The sequence below is a fragment of the Panthera pardus genome, unplaced genomic scaffold (assembly GCF_024362965.1).
Source record: "Panthera pardus isolate Hobbes unplaced genomic scaffold, ASM2436296v1 HiC_scaffold_12, whole genome shotgun sequence".
Classification (NCBI taxonomy): Eukaryota; Metazoa; Chordata; class Mammalia; order Carnivora; family Felidae; genus Panthera; species Panthera pardus.
In genome coordinates this window covers 88,276,585-88,299,437 of record NW_026526677.1, presented here as the reverse complement: position 1 = coordinate 88,299,437, position 22,853 = coordinate 88,276,585, and the positions used below count along the sequence as shown (strand labels likewise).

General features: G+C 45.4%; 1 protein-coding gene across 2 annotated transcripts in view; it reads left to right on the top strand.

The window, feature by feature from the left end:
• Positions 1 to 822: 822 nt before the first annotated feature.
• Positions 823 to 22,853, top strand: part of ST14 (ST14 transmembrane serine protease matriptase) — a 41,814-nt gene continuing 19,783 nt past the window's right edge. Inside the window, exon 1 of one of the 2 annotated variants that reach the window (XM_053900254.1) lies at positions 823 to 1,094. In XM_053900254.1, the coding sequence (XP_053756229.1) occupies positions 1,014 to 1,094 (81 nt within the window). In that variant the 5' untranslated portion in view covers positions 823 to 1,013. Of the gene's footprint in view, positions 1,095 to 16,513; positions 16,612 to 22,853 lie in introns of those variants that run through there. The other variant, XM_053900255.1, reaches the window with a different exon arrangement.

Sequence of the window (22,853 nt, the reverse complement as noted above, 5' to 3'; positions counted from 1 at the left end):
GTGTAGAGAAAAAAGGGGGGAGGCTGAAGAGATTACTTTGGGAACCTTGACATTTAGAGGTCAGAAAGTAGAACCAGGGAAGGTGAACATTTGAGGATGGAATCAATCAGCACTGGCTGCTGCAAACAGGTGCAGGATGCTGGGGACAGGTAAGATGGCGTTTGGTGGAGCAGCTGGAGTCTTTGGTCACCCACCCAGGGAAAGGTGGACACGAACGACAGCAAGGGCCTCCTAGCAGTGGGGGACAGGTAGCAACAAGCCACGGGGCAGGAGAGCAGTTGCTGGAGGGGAGGCTGGGTCAAGGGGCGGTTCCGGTGTTTGTCTGGTTTGGAAGGGTTATAATTGAGACCTGGTCATTTAGCAAGGTGGAGAGGGATTGAAGACGCAAGAGGGAGGGAAAGAAACCATGGGTGGCATCCAGGAGGCGGATGGAAGGGTCATCCCCCAGCGCAAAGGGCCACCTCTAGGAGAGGGAGAGAGCGGGGTGAACTCATTTTTGTTGCTGTTAGGTACTCACCGAGGGCCCAGTAAGCGCGGGGCACAGTTAATGCTCATGGCCACCACCGCGCAGGTCTCCGGGTCTTACTTGTCCCTCACCTCCCCGCCCGTGGCCTTGTGTTTCCCTTCGCCCCGAGGGGAGGAGGCAGGCCCCGAGGGGAGGAGGCAGAGCGGGGCTCCGCGCGGGGCGGGAACGGACGAGGGGGCGGCGGGGCCTGGGAAAGGTGCGCCGGCGAGGCGGACGGACGGCGGGGCGGGCCCCGGGGAGGCCACACCCTGAAACTACCTGCCTGGGACAGGAAGAGTGAGGGCGAGAGCGACCGCCGGCGGCCAGCACGCGGGGTTGCTACCGGAACTCGGCACGCCCCGCGCCCCCCCGTGTCCCCCGCGCTCCTAGCGCCCCGGTGCGCCCCTGTGCGCCCCGCGCCCTTCGCGCCCCTAGCGCCCCGACGGCGATGGGAGCCAGCCGCCCGCGGGGACCACGCCTCTGAGACCCGCGACCGACCGCTGGTACCATGAAGAGCAATCGGGCACGCAAGGGAGGAGGGGGTTCCAAGGACCTCGGCGCAGGACTCAAGTACAGCTCGCGGCCTCAGGTTGGCGAGGGGCGCGGCGGGCTTTGCGGGCATCGTCGGGGCCCGGGAAGCCACCAGTGTGGCCGGGAGCGGGGCGACGGGAGCGGGCGCCGAGGGCCCGGGCGCTTTGTCTTGGCAAAGGGAACCGCTCCATTGCCCATTTGTGGCCCGGGCGCTGGCCGGCCCGACAGGTGGAATTTCCTGTTTGGCGGGTGCCTGGCGGACCTTTGGTACCAGCCCTGCCGCGCGCCAGCCCAGGTGGAGGCGGCCCAGGTGGAGGCGGCAACCCTCGGGTCCTTGGAGACTCCGAGTCTCTCCTCCAGCCTTCCTGCCCACTCGGTCCTTTCCCTGACCCGAGAAAAGGGCTCCATCTCGGTCCCTCCATTAACTCCGCACTCTTAGTGCACATCTGGAAAGGACCAGGGGCGGAGGCCCGGAGTGTGGTGATTTGGGCTGAGCAAGGATGGTTTCCAGGGGGCCTTGGGGTCATAGCCATCCTTGGTCGCTGCGGGAGTTCGTTGTTTTCCTTCCTGGTCAGAGGGCATTTTGCGACCTTTGCAGAGGGCTACTGGGAGACCAGAGCTCTGAGTGCCATAGAGCCTGGTGCTAAGGACCCCAGGGTTGGACTTGTCTGGCCTTCTCTAAGAGGGTATGAAGCCCTTTGGGAAGGTGATTTTGTGAGAAGGGATGTAAGAACATGTGTCTTGAGCCTTTTGGAAGATGCCCAAGCAGGAAGCTCTTGTTTGGCAGACAAAATCACCGGGGACCTTAAACCTTGATGTAAGAGTTGGGGATGGGTTGGTGCTTTATTGATGGACACACCTAGTGGCAGTGCCCAGGCAGGACTAGCAACCATACCTCTGCCTCTGTCCAGCTGGGACCCTGGGTTTCCTTGAAATGCCAGAGAAGCCCAGGTCATGGCTGGCGCTGGGTGGGTGCTGGGGGTGGGGGCGTATTGTGAGGGAGCTTTCTCCCTCATGCAGGTGAGGGGTGGCTCTGCATGGCCCGCACTCTTTCTACTCTCCTGGTCCTGTAACATCTGCTGCCTCAGGTTGCGCCATTGCTTCACATAGGCCAGATTTTGTAGCTCTCTGAAATCAGTTCCTTTTCTCCAAGCAGCATCTTGACTTAAGACCAGATTCTGGGGCTGCTGTGGCTAGCTGGACCACAGATAGCAGCTGGGCTTGGACACTCTTGTTTTCTCCATTTTTCACTTCCTATGTGGAAGGAAACATGGATAGGGCAGCCAGCCTGGAGGCCTGGGCCTGTGTTCCTGCGGAGGCTCCCTGCTCGAGGCAGGTTCCCCAGATGTATGCCTTCTGTTTTCCTTTCTGTAACTGCCATGTTTACGAATCCTTGATAATTACGAATTGTTGATAATTGCCCATTGGGGCTCTAGACTCCTGCCTCCTCAGCAGAGGGCCTGCTGTTTGGTATTTGTTATTTCAGGGCAGGCTTGTTTCCGCCCCCCCCACCCCTCAACTTCCCTTTGTGGGATTCTGCAGTCTTCCTCTGTGCTGCCTCTCTGCCCACACCCCCTCCCCTACCGGGGGCTGGGCCTGGGCTCATCCCCACACTCCTGTCAGCTGGCTTTCTCTTGTCCCATGCAAGCCCTTGCTCATTTTCTCATCTTCTGTGAAGCTCACGCATTCTCTATTCCATTGGGTTCTTCCTTCCACCTCTGATTCTGTGACTTTTCTTCATGCGGGTCACCCTTTCTGTCTTTTCTCCCGCTGAGCTCCATTGAACCACCTCTGTACCTAGTCCCGGGCTGGGCACTAGGAGGGATGGAAGGTTCTCAAAGACAAAATAAGATATGATTGTTTCCTTAAGGAAATTACAGTCTTGAAAGCCATGCTAAGAGAGTTGTGCAAAAGTTAGATGTGGTGCAGTGTGCCCTGAAGAAAGTAGCTTGCTGTGCCCAAAGCTCATTTCTGTTTCTCCAGGAAGTCATTGAATATTCCTTCCTATTCCATGCCTTAGCAGAAAGCTCACTCTCTGGATCACCCTGCAGTGTTTGCAGTCAGGGTCTGCAGACTCTGCCTTGACCTGTTCCCTGACCAGGAGGTGCAGCTTCTGCCCCAGGATTTGCCTGGCTGGGTCATGCTGAGCCCCACCTGGGGACTATTGTTTCCGAGTTCCATGTTCTGGCATTCCCATTCCTGCACGGATGGAGAAGGGTCGGTCTTAAAATTCTTGTATGTGACTGCATCCTTCCCAAGGCTGATGACTCTGGCCCCTGCTTACCCAACCCTGTTCCCAGTAAGTAGGAAGTGGCCACCTCAGTGTTCCCTACTGTCTCCGGGGCCCTGATGTGCACATGGTGTTTGGGGATCGTGTGAGCCCTCCCTCCATGAGAGCAGGTGTACAGATGCCAATTATTATGGCCACCAGTGAGAACTGGGAAGCCCGCCTCACTGAGTTTCTGGGCCCTTGTTGTGAGTGTCTGGGCCCTTGAGTGTCTGGGCCCTATTTGATGGAGCTATAAAAGTACTTTGAGCTCCATTGGTTCCTTCTCAAGTCAAGATTGCCCTGGGTAGGAGTCAATATCCCCCAGGCATATGGAGACCAGGACTGGGAAATCAGGTGTGGGGGCTATTCAGAGTCATCTCTGGTAACTGGTCAAACATTCACTCATCTATGTAACAAATATTTATTACATACCTACCTACTGAGCATGTGCCAGGTACTGGACAATGACATTTGAGAAAGATCCTAGTCCTATAGCCCCTGCCTTCAAGGAATACCCAGTATAGTGTGGAATATGGGGGGGGGGGGGGTTAACTTCTGTGTGTATGATAAGTACTGGATTCCAGAGAAACCCAGGGTGGGCACCTAGGAAACAGCTAATCCAGGCTTGAAGGGTCAGGGTAGGGGAATTGGGACCTGAGGCCATCTGTGAGTTCCAGAGTGTCCACCACGGAGCTAAGACCTGGTGCCTCCGCTTTTCTGGTGGGTGATCTCAGATGTTACCTAATCTGAGCCTCAGTTTCTGTGGCTATAAAATGGGGATGACATATGTGTTACAGGTTTGTTGCAAGAATTAACAGGGATACTTTACATGAAAGCCCTTTGTAAGTTGCAGCCTGGTGTATAGATCACACAGTTTTGATTTCTTTCTTTTTTTAATTTAGTATTTTATTTTATTTTATTTTTTAAATTTACATCCAAGTTAGCACATAGTGCAACAATGATTTCAGGAGTAGATTCCTTAATACCCCTTACCCATTTAGCCCATCCCCCCTCCCACAACCCCTCCAGTAACCCTCTGTTTGTTCTCCATATTTAAGAGTCTCTTCTGTTTTGTCCCCCTCCCTGTTTTTATATTATTTTTGCTTCCCTTCCCTTGTGTTCATCTGTTCTGTGTCTTAAAGTGCTCATATGAGTGAAGTCATATGATATTTGTCTTTCTCTGACTAATTTCACTTAGCATAATACCCTCCAGTTCCATCCAAGTAGTTGCAAATGGCAATATTTCATTCTTTTTGATTGCCGAGTAATACTCCATTGTGTGTGTGTGTGTGTGTGTGTGTGTGTGCGTGTATACATTATATATATATATATATATATATATATATATATATATATATATACCAAATCTTCTTTATCCATTCATCCATCGATGGACATTTGGGCTCTTTCCATACTTGGGCTATTGTTGATAGTGCTGGTATAAACATGGGGGTGCATGTGTCCCTTCGAAACAGCACACCTGTGTCCCTTGGATAAATGCCTAGTAGTGCAATTGCTGGGTTGTAGGGTAGTTCTATTTTTAGTTTTTTGAGGAACCTCCATACTGTTTTCCAGAGTGGCTGCACCAGCTTGCATTCCCACCAACAATGCAAAAGAGATCTCTTTTTCCACATCCTTGCCAACATCTATTGTTGCCTGAGTTGTTAATGTTAGCCATTCTGACAGGTGTGAGGTGGTATCTCATTGTGGTTTTCATTTGTATTTCCCTGATGATGAGTGATGTGGAGCATTTTCTCATGTGTTGGTTGGCCATCTGGATGTCTTCTTTGGAGAAGTGTCTATTCATGTCTTTTGCCCATTTCTTCACTGGATTATTTGTTTTTTGGGTGTTGAGTTTGATAAGTTCTTTGTAGATTTTGGATACTAACCCTTTATTTGATATGTGTTTGCAAATATCTTCTCCCTGGATTTCTGAGTTGGAAACAGCCTGGAGACAACAAGAAGGTGATGTAGTATTGGTAGGAGGAGTGTGCAGAGGCTGAGAACTAACGTTGTCAGCAGGGCACTGGCCTCCCAGAAGTGCTGGCCTGTCCCGCTGAACACAGGGAATCTCTTTGGGAGGAGCTGGGAAATGAGACCACCCTTTATGCAGCTTCTATGAGAAAGATCCTTTTACGGAAAAGAAATGTGTGCCTACGACCTATGACTGACTCCTCATCCCTGTCTTCCTCCCTCCCATACAGAACGAAACTTTAAAAAACTTACTTCTTCTAGGTTCTCTTGAGCAGGTACTGGGGCTGTCTGGGATGCCCATGTGCCATGACAGTGTGTGCAGCAGGTGAGGGCACAGCAGGGGAGGTGGGCAGTTCTTTAGGTGGGGACTCACCTCCCAGGCAGCCTGCCTATCCCAGGGTGCTTCCCGGCACCTCAGTCCTGGGAAGACCTGGACCTTCATGGCCTCACTTAGGGGATGGGAAAACTGAGGCAGAGAAGACAATCCTAGCTCGGTAGCTGCCTGTGTCTGAAGCCTAAGTTGTGTAAACCTGTGAGGACCCTCCGCGGGTGGATCTGCCCAGAGCTGGCTTGTTGGTGGTGACGATGCCATGTCAACACAGCCTCCCTGACCTGGGCCTGTCACGCTGCACCCTGGGGGGTGTGGCTGCCTGCCCTGTGGCTGGTGGCCGGTGGCCACTGTGATGCTGGAGTTCCCCTGGTGTCACTTCCTTCTTGGGCTTCTGGTTCTGACCAGATGGTTGGCTCATGTCTCTCCTAAGAGAGAAAGTCTGTTCTTAGAAGAAGACAGTGTGACAGAGCCACTGGGCCCAGGGCCCAAAGATGTTGCTTCTGACATTGTGCATATGCTACTGGAGTGTTGAGATCATTGCTAGCATTTGTTGATCATATACCGTGTATTATACCTCTCAGTGTTATTATTACCCTTTTATAGGTGAGGAAAATGAAGCACAGAGAGGCTAAGCAACTTGCCTAAGGTCACAGAGTGAAACAGTAGTGGGACTGGAATTTGAAGCCAGGTAGTCTGGCTCTGCTCTATTCTGCTTGGGCCTCCAGAGTGTAGGACGGCTGTCAGTCCAGTGTGCTTAGGGTGGGATGGATTACTAAGGGTGAGAAGGAGTTTGATTTGGATAAGAAACTGGGTTTTGCTTCTTAGGATGTTTCTGAGGTGCTGGGGACTTACCAAAATTATAACGGCTGATTAGTAGACAGGAATGGGAACTTCTGGGCTTCTCCAAGAACTCTCACTCTGGCTGGCAGTGGTGAGAAGGTACTTGGGGTTTGTTCAGAAACATATTTGGGGTTTGTTCAGAGTTCATGGATAGTAATTGCCTCTTTTTCTTTGTAAGAAGTTTTCTAGACACAGGTGTCTACTAAAATTGCTGTCTTGGAATCTCATATTTTCTGAGTTTGCTTATTCTGTCCAGGCTTGGCAACAAAATCTTTAGAATTCTTGTGATAGGTGGCAAACTGGTCAAAATCTTGAATCCCTGGTGTCTCTGAGATAGTGAGGATCGTGAAAAGGTAAAGAATATGATCACGACTGTTTCTACCCTCACTAAATATGTGTATTTCAATTCAGTATCTTTCTCTATCCACACAGCAACTCTGTGAATAAAACCGCCCAGTTTAAAGCTGAGAATACTGAGGCTCAAAAGGTATGCATAATGACCCAAAGGCAATTAGAGATAGAACAAGGGTTCAAACCTAGATCTATGTGACTTCAAAGCCTACATCTTAACTGCCAAGCCATTATACAGTTGTATTACAAAGATGATGGTCATTGATGCATATCCCCAGCAAAGTACTGGAACACGTCATTAACCAGAGTGGTGAGCACCAGGCGCCGACACAGATCCACGGAAACCTCTCACACCAAACTCGTCTGGTTTCCCCTTTTGATGAGGTTACTCATCTGGTAGACCAGGAGACTGGCTGGAGATGTGATTTCAACAAGGCTTTGAACAAAATGTAGCTTTATTTATTATACACATGATAAAAAATCATAAAGGCAATTTTAAAATAAAAAAAGGAAAGATTCACCTACCTAAGCCCACAAATAGGGTTGTTTACATTCTTCACGCTTCTTTCCACGCCTTACCTTATGCATATGTTTTATCTAGTTCCTTGTGCACACACAGTTTGTGTCCTGGGGAATTGCTGTATCAGCCTTTTATCTGCTTGGCGTGGTGGAGGCCTGGGGGCTGGTGAGCAGTGGGGTCCCAGTAGGTTGGTTGACTGTGCCTAAGAGGGTCCATGCATGGATCCATGTCACTGTGCAGGGGCCTGGGGTCTCTTCCTAACTCCCTCCTCGGTTCTGTGCCATTTCTTGTTTACTAACAACTCTGTTGAGGTCTTGGAGCATTTGCTTATCAGTTTTGTAAATGACACTCTTCTGGGAGGGGAAGGCCGATACCTCGAATGACTTAATTCTGAGTCAGAAGGAGCTGGACAGCCAACGTGATGGGGTGGCAGGAACAGAATTATGTTGATCTGTGTTAGGAGTTAAGTGCTGTGCTTAGTGACCACCCTAACAGTGGAAACAAAAACCACCTCCCTCCCGCAGTTGAGACATGAGGAGAGTGAGAAGGAAGAAGCAGGGCACCAAAATAAATCCAATATTTTGAGTCAGTGGCAAGCTCAGTAAAACCCAGGCATGTTCTGTGGTTCCCTAAAATGTACAGTAAATTCCTCCTTCATATTTTTGTTTGGTGATACCTTTTAAAATTATTATTTAAAAAGCAAATATATACATATTTCAAGGATTAAAAAATGAGGGAAAGTACCCTAGAGAGGCATTTTAATAATTTGGTATTGCCTATGCATCTTTCTAAAAAAAAAAAAAGTTGCTTTTTTTCTAAATACAAAAGTTGCTTTTTTTTTCTAAGTTGCTTTTCTAAATACAAGGAAGGTTTTTTTTTGTTTTTTTTTTTGTTTTTTTTAAATCAAGCAATAGCAAAATATGCAAAGTAGAAAGTGAAATTCCTCTGAAATTCTTTCCTCTGGGTTTTATAACCCCTCTGAATAGTTTGGCTTATATTCCCTTACAGTCTTTAATGCATAGACTAATATTTATGTGGATGTTAATATATGTGACATGTATTTTCCCCAGAATAGAATCATAATGTAATTCCAATTCTGTAGCTAAAGCCATGGTTGTAATCAGTTAATGCATCAAAATTTATTAACCCATGCTGGGATTGTGGAACAAGACAGCCCCATTTCTCCATCCTTAAGGAGCAGTTGGTTGACCTTGAGACAAGGCTGGGACTGGGGGTGCACAGGGTGCTGGCGAACCCTTGGGACTGAGTTTAGTCACCTGACTAAAACCCACGGGGAGAACCCCTCCTTGGGAATCTCTCAGGGAGACACCTGAGTTGAGTTTAGAGGGATGGAAAGTACATATGAACTTTTTGACTTTTTTTTTTCATTTAACATTGCATATTAGAGTTTTTTCATGATACTTCCTACTCTTTGAAAACCCGTTTTTGATTGCTGCATAAGCTTTCATCAAGTGGATGTATCATCATGTGTTTATTATTATTTGTATGTGCAAATTGAATGCATTAATGGAAATAGAGCTGTCAGGATAAGGTATGTCATTGATGAATAGCCCCTGTGGAGACCACACTGGTCTGCATTTGGAGTATGCTGTTGAATTCTGGGCACCGTGTCTTAATGGGGATATTGCTGTGAGGTTGAATGAGATAGCCAGAGGTTTATAAAACACATCGTTTGAATAATTGAGTGGGGGGCGCCTGGGTGGTGCAGTCGGTTAAGTGTCCGACTTCAGCCAGGTCACGATCTTGCTGTCCGTCCGTGAGTTCGAGCCCCGCGTCGGGCTCTGGGCTGATGGCTCGGAGCCTGGAGCCTGTTTCCGATTCTGTGTCTCCCTCTCTCTCTGCCCCTCCCCCGTTCATGCTCTGTCTCTCTCTGTCCCAAAAATAAAAATAAAAAACGTTGAATAATTGAGTGGAACACGTTTCCCCAGATTAGGAGCAGACTCCAAGAGCACCATTGCTGATTGCCGATTTGGATTATTTCTAGTATTTTCGAGTATTTGGGGAGCTGCCCCCAGCTGGAGAAATTAGGCCGGCTCTATTGCAATGCTAACGTGTAGGGGTTATTGTGATGCTGAGGTTGGCACTAAAGGAAAGTACTATTCTGCCCCGGAAAGGATGGCCCTGCGAAGATGGGAGGCAGGATGACATCTACAATTTGGCCCAGCTCTAGGAATGCGATTCCAAGGACACCGTCTCCCAAGTTTTCACCTCTTTCCTGTTCTGCTTATGCCACTGGGATTCTGGTTCCTGAATGTAGACTTGGGCCTCCAGGTGACTTACCATCAGGCTGTGCTTTCCCATTTGCTTATCCAGGCCTTTCATCCACACTGACCCTTAGGTTTATGGCTCTGTTACCATGCCTGAGCAGAGGCTTTGGGATCTAGTCAGCTCCAGGAAGCAGGTGGACTTGGGCTTTTCCACTCACTCCTGCGGGTCCTTGCAAGGTGAATGGAGAAGCAGTCAAACAGACTGTTGTGCCTGCGTGCCGTGGAATACTACTCAGCAGTAATAAGCACACGCTCTCGGTGCATGCAGTGACTCAAATGATTCTCCAGGGAATCTTAATGAGTGAAAGAAGCCAGCAGTCTTAAAAGATTATGTCCTGGATGATTCATTTATATAACATTTTTGAAAGGACAATTTTAGAATGGGGATAGATCATTTGGGGAGGGGGCAGGGAGGAGGTGGCCACGGTTACAAAAGAGCAGAGGGAGGGATCTTTGTGTGGGAAACAGAACCGGCCATTATGTTGACTGTGCAGGTGGATATAGGTCCCTACGCTGGTGATCAGTTATGTGGAACGTAATACGCACATGAATGAGTACAAGTGAAATGAGAAATCTAGGTCAGTTGTGGTATTATACCAGAGTGTCACAAGATGTTACCGTTGAGGGACACCGAGCAAAGCGTACGTACAAGGGATCTCTCCACGTTACTTCTTACAACTGCACGTGAACATAGTTATTTATCTCCATAAAAAAATGCGGTCAATGAAAAAGCACCAGCCTGTGAAATCAGCCTGTGAAATCGGCTTGTTCCTCTTGTTTAGTTTCGGGTGTAATCTCTGGTTGTGCTGCTGCTGGCAGATGTGTCTGCTCCCTGAATCCCGTGACAGTGGTGGGGGCCAGAAAAGGATCTCAGGAGAATAAGGATGGGACCCAGGCAGATTCGGGAGGATCAAAGAGCCAGGGGAGGGGTGGGGGCTGCTGTTGGTGTTCTCTCCCACGGTGTGATCTGGAAACAGAGATGGAATTCTCAGGTTGGAATCACAAAGGTGTTGAGTCCTGGGGGGGAGGAACATGTACTTGAAAACTAGGAGAGGAAGAGCCTGGGAGAGTCCAAACTTAGGTGGGGCTGCCTGTAGCGGGTGGCCAGGCCAGGGCTGACACCAGAGTGCTTGGTGAGGGAGGGGTGAGGAGGTGCGGGGGTGCTGTCAGCAAAATCCTGGGATGTGGACTGAGAGCATTCTCTCCCCTTCCAGGGGTGGATGGAGGTAGCTTGGGATACAAATCTGGAAACTTTCCTGGGCCCTGGCACCTGGGAGATTAGCCCAGCTTGCCCTGGGTAAGCTACCCAAGTGTGGCTATGGAAAGAGAAGTCCCTCAATCAGCCAACCCACCAATCAAGTGCTACCTCTGGGCAGCGTCATAGAGGGGGGCTGGGGAGAGAAACGGTATGAAGAAGAAACTGGGCTACCCTGACTCCCTAAGACTGCCTGTTCTGCTTAGCGTGGCATGGGGTATCATTGATGCCAAGTGGGTGGTGCAGGTCATAAGGAGGTGCTGTGGATTAAGGTGGTCTATGAAAGTTTCCTGGAGGGGCATAGCCTTGAGCTGCATTTTCAAGGGCAGGTGAGTTTGGTAGGTGGTAAAGGAGAGCTGAGCCATTCTGAGTGGGCAGGATACGAGCAGCTTCCTGGCTCCTTACAGATTTGGAGGCTTCCTGGCTGGGGGCAAGGTCAGAGTGGGGGGAGTCAGCACCCCTAGACCAGCATTGTAGGGGTAGGAATCCATATGCAATGTTGGTCAAGGCTTCTTGCCTCTCGGGCCCTGGAAACACGTTGTGTCACAGGTAGAGTTTTGTAGAGTGTTCTTTAAGGCAGTTACTCTCTGAACTTCGGTGTGCACATCTGTACCTCTGTGGGAGAAGGGGTGATCGCTGATCCCCTGAGAAGCAGCAGAGGGTCCTGAGAACACTGGCTTTGGAGTCTGGAATTGTGCCTGCCACTTTATAGCTGTCTAGGTTTTTGGGTGACCCTCCTTTATGCATTTCCTCATCTGGAAATGAAACTTAGTTGTAGGCATTAGAGATAACCTATATTAAAAATGCACAAAGATGCACAGAAATCATGAATATGTTTGTGGTGGCCTCCCTTGTCCCTCCCTGAGCTGTGAGGCACGGAGGCGATGGGGGTGAGAGCCCTGGGAACTGTCAGGGAATCCCCAGAGCCTCTGCGGGCTTTGGCCCCTTTCTGACAGCCGCTCAGGGAGACCCTGTGGTTTGGAAACCTGTCACAGTCCTTGAGGGCAGTGTTTCAAGGAGTAGTCTGGACACCCCCTGGGTCCTGAGGCTACTTCAACCAGTCCATTTATTGTTTTATTATTTTGAGGCTCTGCAAAAAATTGCATTTGAAATGGATTTTAACATTTATAAAAATGTTTCGGAAACGACCAGAAACATGGAATACAGATGAGGCCTAGAATGTAAGTAGATGGCAGACTCCATGGCTTTGGTAGGTGAGTTGCCTCTGGGCTGTGAGCAGGTGCAGAGGTCCCTGGTTTCTTCTGTCCCCCTGGTCAGGAGCAGGAGGCCTTCCTAGTGCACTAGGAAGGGCCCAGGCGTTGCAGGGAGTCGGGAAGGGGACACAGCGTGAAACCTGCAGTAGCCAGATACTGGCTGTTACAGACCTACTGAGTTTCTGTGCTGACAGAGCACCCACAGTGGCTGAGTCAGCCCCCTGGGGACTTTCCTTTCTGCTCTGACCAGGTGTGCCGAGTTGCGATTTGCTTCCTCCAGTACAAATTGTTGGCTGTGGGTCAGCTTTCTGCTCCCCTAGATGGCTTGGAGGTCACAGATCTACAGGTAGCTCTGGACCCACTTTAGGGCCCTGAAGCCTCACCCATTTCCCAGCAGCTGCTTCTGGTGGGGCAGCTGAAGACAGGGACAGAGTCAAAGGGTAAGGGTGAGAGGGTTGGGCACCAAAAAGGAATAAGGGTTTAGGGAGTCCACCGCCAGCTGACTAGGCCTCGGCTGGGAGTGTGTGTCCCCCAGGAGCTCTGGTGGCAGTCTCGGGGACTTTGGGGTGATGCTTATACCCTAATCGTGGGAGGGTCCCAGGGCAAGAAGCAAAGTGCAGCCCCATACGGCAGGTTCCTTGCATCCACTTGGTTGCTTAAAATAGGGCGGGTGGAACTCGAACCTAGATGGTTCCTCTCACAGCAATGGGAAGTGGGTGAGCCAGGCAGGTGGCCTCTGGGAAATGGTAGGTGGTGGTTCTCCAACCGTCAGGTTCCTGAGAATAACCTGGGGTCTTGTTAAACTTCCGGATCTCAGGGCCCTGCCCCTGATGTACACTATCAGAATCTCCAGGGGGAGAGGCTTGGGAAACTAGATGCTGAGCAAGCCCTGTGTTTGTTTTATTTTATTCTTTTATAATTTTTTGTGACCTGACAAGTCTGGGAAATATTGGGGTGGTAGGATCATGGGAACTGTAGCTCCTTGTGGGTTTCTTGAGACTCCCGCTTCTGCGAGATCAATTGCCCCAGGTTGGTGAGTGGGTGGAGGATTCCAATGTGGGCTTTCTTTCCCTTCTCGTTGTCCCTTTAGTCATCTTGTGATGAACAAATCAGGTATCCTCTCTGTGCGGGCCATTGTGAAGTCCTTGCCCCCGGAGCCTGTACATGGGCTGGCTGCTCTCTGTCCATAGCTGCTGAGTTTGGAGAGAGCCCATCTAAGTAGAGACTCTTCTCCAGTGTCACCTCTGGTATCTCAATTCTGTGCACATCTGTGCTCAGCATCACCCAGGAAGACAAGTACAGTTCTAGTGTTTGGAAGTCATTCCTTGCTCTGTTGTCTGAAGTGGCTTTGAGCCATGCTGTATTCCTGGGGACCCTGGCCAGGATCTAACTCCAACTGGTATCAGGGGGTGGCCTTGAGAGTTATGCTGGCTTTGTCTTTGTCCTTGCAAAGGAGGGCATGTATGAGGGCTACAGCATCCCTCCTCACCTTGGAAAACCATTGCAGATGGGCAGACTGTCCTTTCTTGCTTGAATCATCTGAGGGGTGTGTTTTGGTTCTCATGTCTGTGGTGGCAGTGATGACATCATGGAATTGGGATCCGTCTCAGCTGATGGTGGGTATACTGAGCCACCAAAGCTATAAGTGAAGGGCACCCTGCCACAAGTCAACGACAAAGCTGACAGTGGCACATGAAGCCAACCACCATTGTCCTTATCTCGGGTTTAAGCAAAACACCTGTGTCTCCAGCCACTGATGTCACCTCTGCCCCTTGATCTTGATCTTCAACAGCAGAAGCAGATTGCCAGTTGTTGTGTGATGTCATCCCAGGACTCTGAGTGACTTCTTCAGTGTTCAGTTTCATCCCCTGCCTTCTCATCAGGTCACACCCCACCGTGGCCAAATGAGGAACAATTAAAAAAAAAAATGTCTGGCATGAAGATTAACTTTTTCCTCATCTGCTCTGATTGAAATCTTGTGTAGATGTTTGGATAGTCAGTATTATTTTTGCTGTTTATAAATGCAAACATTTACCAGTTGCTTTTCTCTAGCGAAGACCACATTCTAAGCTACCAATGACAAATTCTGGCTTTGGATTTGGTGGTCCTTGGAGCCCATGGAAGGGTGGCCCTGGAGAGTTGGAGCTGGTGACAGAGGACCCAGGAGAAGTTGCCTTCCAAATGGAAGGATTTTTTTGGTTGACTTGGACACCAAGTTTTGTTTTCTTAGCATTTCACTTCCAGTTCTGGTGAGTTTTTTACTTGATGGTAGTCAGGTGACTGCAAGAATCTTTCTTATATCATCAAATACCTTCTAGAAGTCATTGTTTTTGGACAGTCAGTGGCCTTGGGGAGGATATGTATCATTTGGATTTGTGTGCTTAAAACAACAGAAAGTAGATATTCTCCAGGGCTTATACGTCTCCCCTCCTGGATTTCTGGACTGTACTCTCTATCTCCCTCCAGGAAGTGGATGGGAATGGTGATAATCTGATCTTGTCCCTGCAGCCTATCACCTGGGTTCTCCCCCTTCAGCCCTCCAGGGTTTTCATTGTGTGTGTCTGTGTGCTCCAAGCCCTTTATGTGCATCTGTCCTTGGGGAAACCATTCCTTGCTCCCTTGTCTGAGCTGGCCTTGAGCCATGCTGTGTTTCTGGGGACTCTGGTCGCGGTTTAACTTGAGCTGGCTGGTGGGAATTGGCTTCAAGAGTTATGTGGCCTCTATCTCTGTTCATGATAACCAAGCACCTGGCTTCACAGCCCTGAGTTTTTATGTGCACCTGCTCATGTGTTTACTTTTATGAAAGAGAGAAAGGAGAGGCAGAAGCAGGCCCTGGCATATTTTGTCTTCCATTGGCTTTATGGTCCTGCAGAGAGATGGTTATGTGTAGAGAGATGGTTATGTAAGCAGTTAGGACCTGGTTGGGGAGGGGGGGAGCTCCCTGCCACCTCCTCCTGTGGAGGCTGATGGACCATGTGCTTGCCTGAAACCCCAGGTAGGCTTGGAAGGGTGTGGCTCTCGTCTCAGCTTTGCTGCTTTACTGACTTCACTGCCTTTGTGACTTTGGACAGGTCACTCCCTCTGTCAGCCTCAGTTTCCTTATCAGTAAAGTGACTGGGTTAGGCAAGTATGATATGCGTAAAAATGGAGTTGAGGGTAGGGTTATAAAAGGAAGCAGTCTAGTTACTGATTAGACAACATTTCTGGGCTGAAGGGAGCCCCAGAATTCACATGCAGGGATAACCCAAACCCTGCCATTGAGCCAGTCCTCATGCTGACGGCCTTGCTCCATAGTAAGCCTGGGGGTGGCCCCTGGAGTCCGCTGTCCATGCTGTCAGCTACTTTCCCCTTCCCAAGGAACTTGCTTTCTATTTCCCTTAATACCTGCTTCCTGAGTTCCTGGAGCTGATCACATTGGGACGCAGAAAACCAGGATCTAATCTGGGTCTGCCACCAAGTAGCTATGTGACCTTGCAGTCATCATCTCTCCTTGCCTTATCTATAGAGCGGGAGTGATGGCACAAGCCATGAATGATTCCAAAATAGTTGTGAAATTACTCTGGAATTTAAAAATAAACTTTTTTTTTTTTTTTTTTTGAGAGAGAGAGAGAGATTGAGCAGGGGAGAAGAGTGAAGGGAGAGAGACAGAGAGATAGAGAGACAGAGCATCCCAAGCAGGTTCCATGCTTAGCAAGGAGCCTGACTCGGGGCTCAGTCCTATAACCCTGGGATCATGACCTGAGCCAAAATCGAGAGTTGGGCGCTCAACCAACTGAGCCACTCTGTGCCCTGAAAATAAATGAAATAAGCTATTATCTTGTTACATTTCATCTAACACATGTAAACATACACACACTCTATTCTGAGAATCTAGCCAAAACTTTACTGGTTTTTTTTAAACATGATTATTAAACAGCCAAGGACCATTGGACATTTAATCTACATCTTGAAAGAGAAAGGCAAAGACAAAGTTCTGAATGTAAAAAAATCTAGTTTCCTAAGAAAAAGCAAGAAGGTAGTGAATTCATAAAATAAGAAAAGGCGGCTGTAAAAAGCAACCATCATGAGGCTCCTGAGCGGCTCAGTTGGCTGAATGTCTGACTCTTGATTTTGGCTCTGGTCATGATCCCAGGATCGTGGGATTGAGCCCTGCATGGGGTTCTTTGCTGGGTGTGGTGCCTGCTGGGGATTCTTTCTCTCCCTCTCTCTCTCTCTTTCTCTTTCTCTCTCTGCCCCTCTCCCCTGCTTGTACTCTCTCTCTAAAAAAAAAAAAAAAAAGTAACCATCAAAGAATAAAACATCACTCTTGGAAATGAAATACTGTATATGATTTTTGAAATAAAAGGTTCACTGCCTTTATAATAAGGCTTGAGATCCAGTGACATTGGCCCTCCAGTTTTGTTCTTTTTATTCAGAATCTTTTGCATTTCCACATGAATTTCAGAAACAATTAATCAGTTTCTCCAAAAAGCCTACTGAGATTTTGATCAAGATCATGCTGAATCTCTAGACAAATCTGAGGAGAATAGACAGGTATATTGAGTCTTCCAATCCATGAACATGGGATATTACTTGATTTATTTAAGTCTTTAAAAATTTTTCTCAGCAGTGTTTTGTATTTTTTACCGTACAGGTCTTGTATATCTCTTGTCAGATTTGCCCCCTAAGTATTTCATATTGTTGATGTTATTGTAAATGCTATTTAAAATTTTTTTAAAATTTCCAATTGGTCATTGATAATACATAGAAATATAATTGATTTTTGTGTATTAATCTTGTATCCTGCAACCTGGCTAAACTCACTTAGTATTTCAATAGTTTTTTTGACTTACAAAGCTACAGTAATGAAGACAGTATGATATTTGCATAAAGATGGACAAAGAGACCAATGAAACAGAGTGGAGTCTGGAAAAAGACCCACAGATATATGGATAAATGATTGAAAAAAAAATTTTTTAAGTAAACTCCATCCCCAGCATGGGGCCTGAACTCACGACGCTGAGATTAAGAGTTGTATGTTCCACCAAATGAGCCAGCCAGGCACCTCTTGGACAACTGATTTTGATAAAGGTGAAAAGGCAATTCAGTAGAAAAAGGATGGTCTGTGCAACAAATATGGTCCCAATAGCGGAACAATCGGATATCCATATAAAAAAAAGAAACAAAGAAAGGAAAAGAAAAAGAGAACTTTCATCTATACCTTGCATCATATAAAAGAATTTTTAAAAGTATTTATTTATTTATTTTTACATTTTTTTTTAAACATTTATTCATTTTTGAGAGACAGAGTGCGAGTGGGGGAGAGGCAGAGACAGAGAGGGAGACACAGAATCTGAAGCAGGTTCCAGGCTCCGAGCTGTCAGCACAGAGCCCGATGCGGGGCTCGAACTCACGAATTGTGAGATCATGACTTGAGCCGAAGCCAGTTGCCCAACCACTGAGCCACCCAGGTGCCCCAGTGTTTATTCATTTTTGAGAGAGAGAGAGAGAGAGAGAGAGAGAGAGAGAGAGAGAGAGAGAGAAAGGAGCAGAGAAACAGGGAGACAGAATCCTAAACAGTCTCTGCAGTGTCAACCTGAACAGGGCATGAACTCACAAACCATGAAGTTATGACATGAGATGAAATCAAGAGTTGGATGCTTAACTGACTGAGCCACCCAGTTGCCACCATATAAATAAAAAAAAAAAAAAAACTCAAAATGGATCATAGGGCCAAATAAAACCTAAAACTGTAAAACTATTGGAAGAAAACATAGGAGAAAATCTTTGTTGTTTTGGATCAGGCAAAGATTTCTTAAATACAACACCAAAATCACAGTCCATAAAAGAAATGCTTGACAAATTGAACTTCACCAAAATGAAAAACTTCTGTTCTTCAAAAGACCCTGTTAAGAGAGTGAAAATACAAGCCACAAATTAGGAGAAAATCTTTGCAAATTCTGTATTTGTTAAAAGACTTGTATCTAGAATATATAGAAAGAACTCTCAAAACTCAGTAATATGAAGATAAGCAAACCAATTTAAAAAACTAGGGAAAAATTTTGAAAAGACACTTCACCAAAGAAGATAAACAAATGGCAGTTAAGCACATGAAAAGATGTTAGACATCATTAGTCATTAGGGAAAAGCAACTTAAGACCATATGAGACCCCACTATACAGCTGTTAGAATGGCTAAAATAAAAAAGATTGACCATACCAAATGTTGGATAGGATGTGGACAATGGAAGTCCTCATACACTGTTGATGGGAATGTAAAATGATACAGTCCCTTTGGGAAACAGTTTGGCAGCTTCTCAAAAAGTTAAAAATACACCTGTCATACAAACTTTCTGTTCCACTCATAGGTATCTATCCAAGGGAAGTGAAAGCATATGCCAATGTAAGGATTTGTACAGGAATGTTTATAGCAGCTTTATTTGTAACAGTCTCAAATTGGAAATAACCCAAATGTTCATCAACAGGTGAGTAAGTAAGCAAATTGTTGTGTATCCATATAATGGAATACTACTCAAGAATAGAAAGGAATGCACTATTAACATTAAAAACTTGGAGTGCCTGGGTGGCTCAGTTGGTTATGTGTCCAACTTTTGCTCAGGTCATAATCTCACCGTTTGTGAGTTTGAGCCCCATGTCGGGCTCTGTGATTACAGCTCAGAGCCTGGATCCTGCTTCGGATTCTGTGTCTCCCTCTCTCTCTGCCCCTCCCCTGTTCACTCTGTTTCTCTTTCTCTCTCAAAAATAAATAAAACATTTTAAAAATTTAAAAAAATACATTAAAAACTTAATATCATGGATGAGTCTCAAAATATTGTGCTGAGTAAAAGAAGCCAGACAATAAAGAGTACATGTTGTATAATTCTATTTATAAAAAGTTCTAGAAAAAGCATACTAGTCTTTACTGATAGGAAGCAGGTAAGTCGTTGCTTTGGGACTAGAAAGGCAATCAGGGAGGAATGGGAGGGAGGCAATAGCCCGAGGAAACTTTTGAAGGTGACAGATATGTTCATTATCTTGATTGTGGTGATGGTTTAATGGGTGTATATATATGCCAAAAATTGTATACTTTAAATATGTAGTTTATTTCATGTCAATTTTATGTCAGTGAAATTATTTTAAAAATTCCATTAAAGGTTCACAAGAATAAGTTTAAAAAATCCCAGAATAGAACCAAATGACAAAGAAATGTAAAATATGAGAGAGGGGAAAAAATGCCAGGTAAAGATGTAAAGGATCTACTTTATCTTGAATTTTATCATGATATATTTAGTTGTGTTTTTTCATTTCTCTTTCTTACCATTCAGTGAACCCTTTGCATTTAAAGATATGTGCCTCTCTTTAGCTCTTGGAAATATTCTTACAGTCTTTGATAATGTCCTCTACCAGGTGTAAGAATTTGGCTCAGGCTATGAGATAGAGGAGAACTAGGGAGGGGCATTGTTAGAAATCCCTAGATCCCACCTCAGTCCCAAACAAAGATACCCCTACCCCACCAGTCCTCCATAAGGGATGGGAAATTGATTTCTCTAGACTTGAGGACACTACGTGCAGAGGAAGGCTGTAGTGAGGAATGAAAAATAGCCAAAGATCTATTCTTTCACAAGTTCCAGAATGCTAGTGTCTGGGTTTAAATCAGTGTATCCGGGAAATTAGAAAATGATTCTCTGGAGCAATTAAACCATCCCATAGAAAAGAAACATAGCCTGACAGTTGGGAGTGCCCAGTAAAAAAAATCTGGATAGCCACTTAATTGTAGCCTACAGTGAACCCATTTGTGGTAAATGATGCTTCCAAACCACCTTTAGGACCTCATTCTTAAATATAAATGAATAACCAATCATCTTGAAGCATTTGAGGAAAGCCTTCAACATGAAAGAGAAAGCCAAAAAACAGAGAAAAGGTACTCAATAGCAGTATAAAGATGGGAAGATTTTGTATCCAAAATTCAGAGATCAAGAAAGAACTCTTGGAAATTAGCTAACAGCATAAATGAAAATTTCAGTTAGAGAAGTTGAAAAACAATGAGATGGGGGTATCTGGGTGGCTCAGTTGGTAGAGTATGTGACTCTCGATCTCAGGGTTATGAGTTTGATCCGATGTTGGGCATAGAGATTACTTCAAGCAAACAAATAAACAGATGGATAATAGCAGGAAAACAATAAGTAGAGAATCAATGTAATAGGAATTGCAGAAAGATAGACCAGAGAAAATGAAGGAGGCACACTACTAAGTGTGCAATAGCATTATGTCTAAATAACAATGTAAAGGGTCACCTGGGTGGCTCAGTCAGTTAAGCATCCAACTCTTGATCTTGGCTCAGATCATGACCTCATGGTTTCGTGGGTTGGAGCCCCACATAGGGCTCTGTGTTGACAAGTGTGGAGCCTATCTGAGATTCTCTCTCTCCTCTCTCTTTGTTCTTCCCCAACTTGTGCTGTGCCTTTCTCTCTCTCAAAAAATAAACATTAAAAATTAAAAAAAAAAAAAACAATGTAAATACCTTAATTTAAAACTACTTTATTAGTGGGGCGATTAAGCATCTGACTCAGTTAAGCATTTGACTCTTGATTTCAGCTCAGTTCATGGTCCCACAATTCGTGGGTTCGAGCCTCATGTGAAGCTCTGTGCTGACAGTGTGGAGCCTGATTGGAATTCTCTCTCTCCCTCTCTGCCCCTCCCCTGCTCGTGCATTCAGTGTCTTTCTCTATCTCAAAATAAATAAATAAACTTAAAAAAAAAACTTTATTACTAAAAATTGTCAAACATCATCTGAGATTTCAGTCATAATCACTGATCACAGATCACCATAACAGATACAATAATAATGAAAAGGTTTGAAATATTTTGAGAATTAGCAAAATGTGATACAGAGACATGAAGTTGGCAAATGCTTTTGGAAAAATGGTGCAGATAAGACTTGCTCAACACAGGGTTGCCACAAACCTTCAGTTTGTAAAAAATGCTTTGTCTGTGAAGTGCAATAAAACAAAGGACAACAAGGTATGCCTGTACAAGAAAGTTTCCCAGACTGAAAGATAGGAATTTCCAAATTCAAAGAGCAGGTGGAAAGCTCAGCATAATGAAATCTAAAGACCCAATTCAAAGCAATCCTCAAAGTTTTCAGAGAAAGGTAACAAATTATGACTAAGAAATAATGGATTTGTACTGTTATCTTATTTCTCAAAAGCAAAATTAAAAGCTAAAAAACAATGAGCTTTCAAAATTTTAAGTGAAAATTATTTGAAACGTATAGTTCTATACCCAGCTAAACTATCAACATATGCGAGTACAGAGTGAAGATACTTCCAGAAAAATGCAGTCTTAAAAAATTTCCCTCTTGGGAAGCTACTGAACTATGTGTTCTACTAAAATGAAGTAAGCCAAGAAAGATGAAGATATGGAATCCAGGAAATAGGGGTTTTAACACAAGAGGGAGAGGAAGGAAATTCCCAGGGTGATGTTGAAGGAAGTTCCAGACATTAGCTATGGGAAAGGACAGAGGGCTCTAGAAAGGAAGCTTCCAGGAAAAAAATGAAGTGAGAGGGTATTTGACAGACTTTATATGTAGAAGGTTGGAAGAGTATTATGTAGCTTTTAGATTGTATAGAAAGACTTCAGTATATGTTAAAAAGACACCCAGGTAAATGAAATTTGGCAGCAAGAGAAACAAATTATTGTACTGGGAGGGAAACAATAATGAACAATGTTTTCAAAGACTAATACAGTTGACCTCTGAACACCTCGGGTTTGAATTGTGTGGTTCCACTTATATGTGTGTTTTTTTAAAAAATAAATACAGTATAGTACTGTAAATGTATTTTATCTTGTGATTTTCTTAACATTTTCTTCTAGCTTACTTTTTGTAAGAATACAGTATATAATGCATATAACATGCAGAATATGTGCTGAACATATTCTGGTCAGCAGTAGGCTGTGAACACTTCTGGTCAGCAGAACACTTCTGGTCCACAGAAGTCCACAGAACACTTCTGGTCAGCAGTAGGCTGTGAGTAGTTTAGTTTTGGGGAGTCAGAAATTACATGTGGACTTTTTACTATGTGTGGGGTGGGTACCCCTCATCTCCCATGTTGTTCAAGTGTCATGAAAATATAGTAATTTAGATATAGAATGTGGATATAATTACAAAAAAAAAAAAAAACAAAAAACTTTAGCCCTATAGCTATTGGGAGGATGGGTGAGAAAAAGAGAAGGAAGTATATTAAAATTCACATTATCATAATAGGAAGTCAGATGATTATATTTTAAATAGATGAATCAAGAGATAGTGGTATTTGCATATTATTTAGAAGTATGTAGATAAATCCCAGAATAAGCAGCTTGTGAAAGCATTTTAAGCAGTTGTCTCTGAAGTGTGTTTCTTTCCTTCTTAAAAATTTATTTTATTGAGATATAAGAACATTGTGTAAGTTTAAGGTTTAGAACATGTTGATTTGATTCATTTATATATTGCAATATAATTACCAAGGCAGGGCTAGCTATGAGGTGTGTTTCAGTATGCAGTATTAAAGTCACAAAAGTAACCAGTTAAGGATCTAAAATAGAAATTTCAGTATCCAAACATGTCAGGAGTCGGGAGACTCTTTTATAATGGTGAAATTAACAGGTGATGTTCAAATGTAACAAATCAAGAAATGTTAGTTCAAGCACATCAAGAGTGTGAGGTAAACACCAGCAGAACCACATCTGGAAACTGTTGAAATGGCCACATCTGTGGAATTTGGGGGCTATTGCGTTTATTACAAACCCTTTTTGGAG